Source organism: Alexandromys fortis, unplaced genomic scaffold (genome assembly GCF_014885135.2).
Source record: "Alexandromys fortis isolate MF-2015 unplaced genomic scaffold, M_Fortis_MF-2015_v1.1 scaffold_104, whole genome shotgun sequence".
Lineage (NCBI taxonomy): Eukaryota > Metazoa > Chordata > Mammalia > Rodentia > Cricetidae > Alexandromys > Alexandromys fortis.
Window position 1 is genome coordinate 2,799,375 of NW_026068000.1, and position 3,458 is coordinate 2,802,832.

The following is a 3,458-nucleotide window of genomic DNA, read 5'->3' on the forward strand; positions in this document are numbered from 1 at the left end:
TACCCCGGCTAAGACTCTAAGCAATAGAGGAGAGGGGGCTTGATTTTGACTTGCCCTGTAGTCAGACTGATGACTATCTTAAATATCACCATAGGACCTTCACCCAGAGACTAATGGAAATAAAGGCAGAGACCCACATTGGAGCACTAGACTGAGCTCCCAAAGTCCAGTTGAAGAGTGGAAAGAAAGAGGATATGAACAAAGTGGTCAAGACCATGGTGGGTTCGCCCACTGAAACAGTTTACCTGAGCGAATAGGAGCTCACCAACTTCAGTCGGACTGGGAAGGAACAAGCATAGTCCCTCTGAATGTGGTTGAATTACTGGGACAGACTGAGAGGCCACTAGCAGTGGCACTAGGATTCATCCCTATTGTATGCACTGGCTTTTTGGAATCCTATTCTCTTTGAATGCATACCTTGCTGATACTAGATATAGTAAAGAGGGCCTTGGACTTTCCACAAGGCGATGTGCCTTACCCTCTCTGAGGATTGGATGGGGGTCTATCACCATGCACAAAATCAAGTCCAAATAATCAAAAACTTCAACATAAAACCAATCACACTGAAAAGAGAAAGTGGAAAGTACACTTGAACACATTGTCACAGGAGATCACTTCCTAAATATAACCCCAGTAGCACAGACACTGAGAGAAACAACTGAAAAATGGGTCTCCTGAAACTGAAAAGCATCTGTAAAGCAAAGGACATGGTCATCAAGACAAAACGACAGCCTACAGAATGGGAAAAGATCTTCCCCAACCCCACATCAGACAGAGGGCTGATCTCCAAAATATACAAAGAACTGAAGAATTTGATCATCAAAAGAACAAATAATCCAATAAAAAAAAATGGGATATAGACCTAAACAGATAACTCAACAGAGGAATCTAAAATAAAAGACACTTAAGGAAATGTTCAACATCCTTAGTGAACATCACAGAAATGCAAATCAAAACAACTCTGAGATTCCATCTTACACCTGTAAGAATGGCCAAGATCAAAAACACTGATGGCAGCTTATGCTGGAGAGGATATGGGGTAAAGGGAACACTCCTCCATTGGTGGTGGGAGTGCAAACTGGTACAGCCACTTTGGATATCAGTATGGCAATTTCTCAGAAAATTAGGAAACAACCTTCCTTAAGACCCAGCAATACCAGTTTTGGTTATATAACCAAAAGGTGCTCAATCATACCAGAAGGATATATGCTCAACTCTGTTCATAGCAGCATTGTTTGTCATAGCCAGAACCTGGAAACTACCTAAATGACTCTTGACTAAAGAATGGATAAGGAAATTGTGGTACTTTTACACAATGGAGTACCACACACCAAATTAAAATAATGACATCTTGAAATGTGCGGGCAAATGGATGGATCTAGAAAACATCATATTGAGTGAGGTAACCCAGACCCAGAAAGACAATTATCATATTTACTCACTCATAAGTAGCTTTTATATATAAAACAAAGAAAACCAGCTTACAATTCACAATCTCAGAGAACCTAGACAACAATGAAAACTCTAAAAGAGACATACATAGATCTAATCTACATGGGAAGTAGAAAAAGACAAGATCTCCTGAGGAAATTGGGAGCACAGGGACCATGGGAGATGGTTGAAGGGGAGGGGAAAGTATGAGAGGGGAGCAGAGAAAAATGTATAGCTCAATAAAATCAATAATAAATAAAAAAATAAATATACTGGTAACAAGATAGCCTAAAAAGAGGAATCTTAAGATCTGTGTGTGCACACATGTGTTTGGATATGAATGGGCACTTGTGTGCTACAGCACACATGCATACTTATGAGGACAACCTTGAGTATCAGTCTTTACCTTCCACCTTCTGATAGGTTCTTCGTATGTTTGCTACTACACAAGCCAGGATATCTGACCCTGGAGAACCTCCTGGCTTTGCCCTTCATCCTGCTTGACAGGCACTAAGATTACAGTTGCGCACTGTGGCATCCAGCTGGAAGGGCACTAAGATTACAGACGCATGCTGTGGGATCCAGCTTTACATGGGTCCTGAGAATCAGAACTCAGACTCCTATGCTAGTGCATCACTTTACCCACTGAACCATCTCCACAGCCTCTGAAGAATTTTTCTGAGATAACTAAAATGGAAAATCTGTAGCAATGAGCAAAGGCAGGAAACTGGTCCAAGCTACATCACTTCCTGACATACAACCCACACTGTTTGAGAAGTTCCAGTTGTCCAGGCTCAAGACTTGTAACCAACTGCATGCTCAAGTTCATGTCAGAGGCTCCTGAGCACAGACTTTACAAAAGGAGCCATGTCAAGCTCTCCCATGCTGGTTCAAGCACTGGGATAGGGCTGGAACACCTTTTAGGGACATGTGAGCAATACACTATGCTGAAATTTGGCATGCACTTCAGGGTCTTATGCCTGTGGAGGAATGAATGTGACTCCACAAACCAAGCAGACAGGTAATTTCTTTTTTTTTAACAGACTTAATTCACTTTTATTTTCCTTGTATAAAAACCCTTATGTGGTTGCCACAGCTGGACCCTGGGTCCTCTGAACAGAGACTCTAGTGTGGTTTTTCACAAGATGGTCAATGAATTCCTGATAAGGAGACTTTGTGAACACAGTCTCTTTCCAGAGGTCGGGGGTCAGGTAGCTGTAGGTCTTGGAGATGGCATCAAAGGTGGCCTTGGCAAAGTTGCCCAGGGTGGCAGTGCAGCCCCTAGCTGATATGTAGCAGTCATCAATGCCAGCCATCATCAGTAGCTTCTTGGGCACAGGAGTGGAGACTATGCCAGTGCCTCCGGGGGCAGGGATGAGACGCACCAGCACAGAACCAAGGTGGCCTGTCACTTTGCAAGGAACAGTGTGGGGCTTGCCAATCTTGTTCCCCCAGTAACCTCTCCGCACAGGGACAATGGAAAGCTTGGCCAAGATGATGGCCCCTCGGATGACAGTGGCTACCTCCTTGGAGCACTTGACACCGAGACCTACGTGACCATTGTAGTCCCCAATAGCGATGAAAGCCTTGAACCTGGTCCGCTGGCCTGCCCTAGTCTGCTTCTGCACAGGCATGATCTTCAGAACCTCATCCTTTTGGGAAGCTCCCAGGAAAAAGTCAATAATCTCAGATTCCTTAATGGCCAGGGAGAACAGGTAGATCTCCTCTAGGGACTTGATCTTCATGTCCTTAACCAGGCGGCCCAGCTTGGTGACAGGAATCCACTCCTGTTGAAATAAGAGCGGTGGGGCTGTGTCTCCAGCACCCCAGCCTCCTGCTAGCTTATGCCTGAAATAACAACATACAAACTGTATTCATTTAAAGACTGCTTGGCCCATTTCTATCTAGCCTCTTCTAGGCTAATTCTCACATATTAATTTAGCCCATTTCTAATAATGTGTGTAAGCACCCCAAGGTGCGCTTACCGGGAAGATTCTAGCCTACGTCCATCCTGGGTCTGAGCTTCA

General features: G+C 44.1%; 1 protein-coding gene across 1 annotated transcript; it reads right to left on the reverse strand.

Annotated features, from left to right (window-relative positions):
- Positions 1-2,510: 2,510 nt before the first annotated feature.
- Positions 2,511-3,215, reverse strand: LOC126512761 (40S ribosomal protein S2-like). The gene has a single exon (XM_050160698.1). It carries the CDS (start codon positions 3,174-3,176, stop codon positions 2,511-2,513), a length of 666 nt encoding a protein of 221 aa, XP_050016655.1. The 5' UTR covers positions 3,177-3,215.
- Positions 3,216-3,458: the final 243 nt, after the last annotated feature.

Coding starts and splice junctions, on each gene's coding strand:
- LOC126512761 (XM_050160698.1), bottom strand. CDS start 3,176: ATGAAGATCAAGTCCCTAGAGGAGATCTACCTGTTCTCCCTGGCCATT.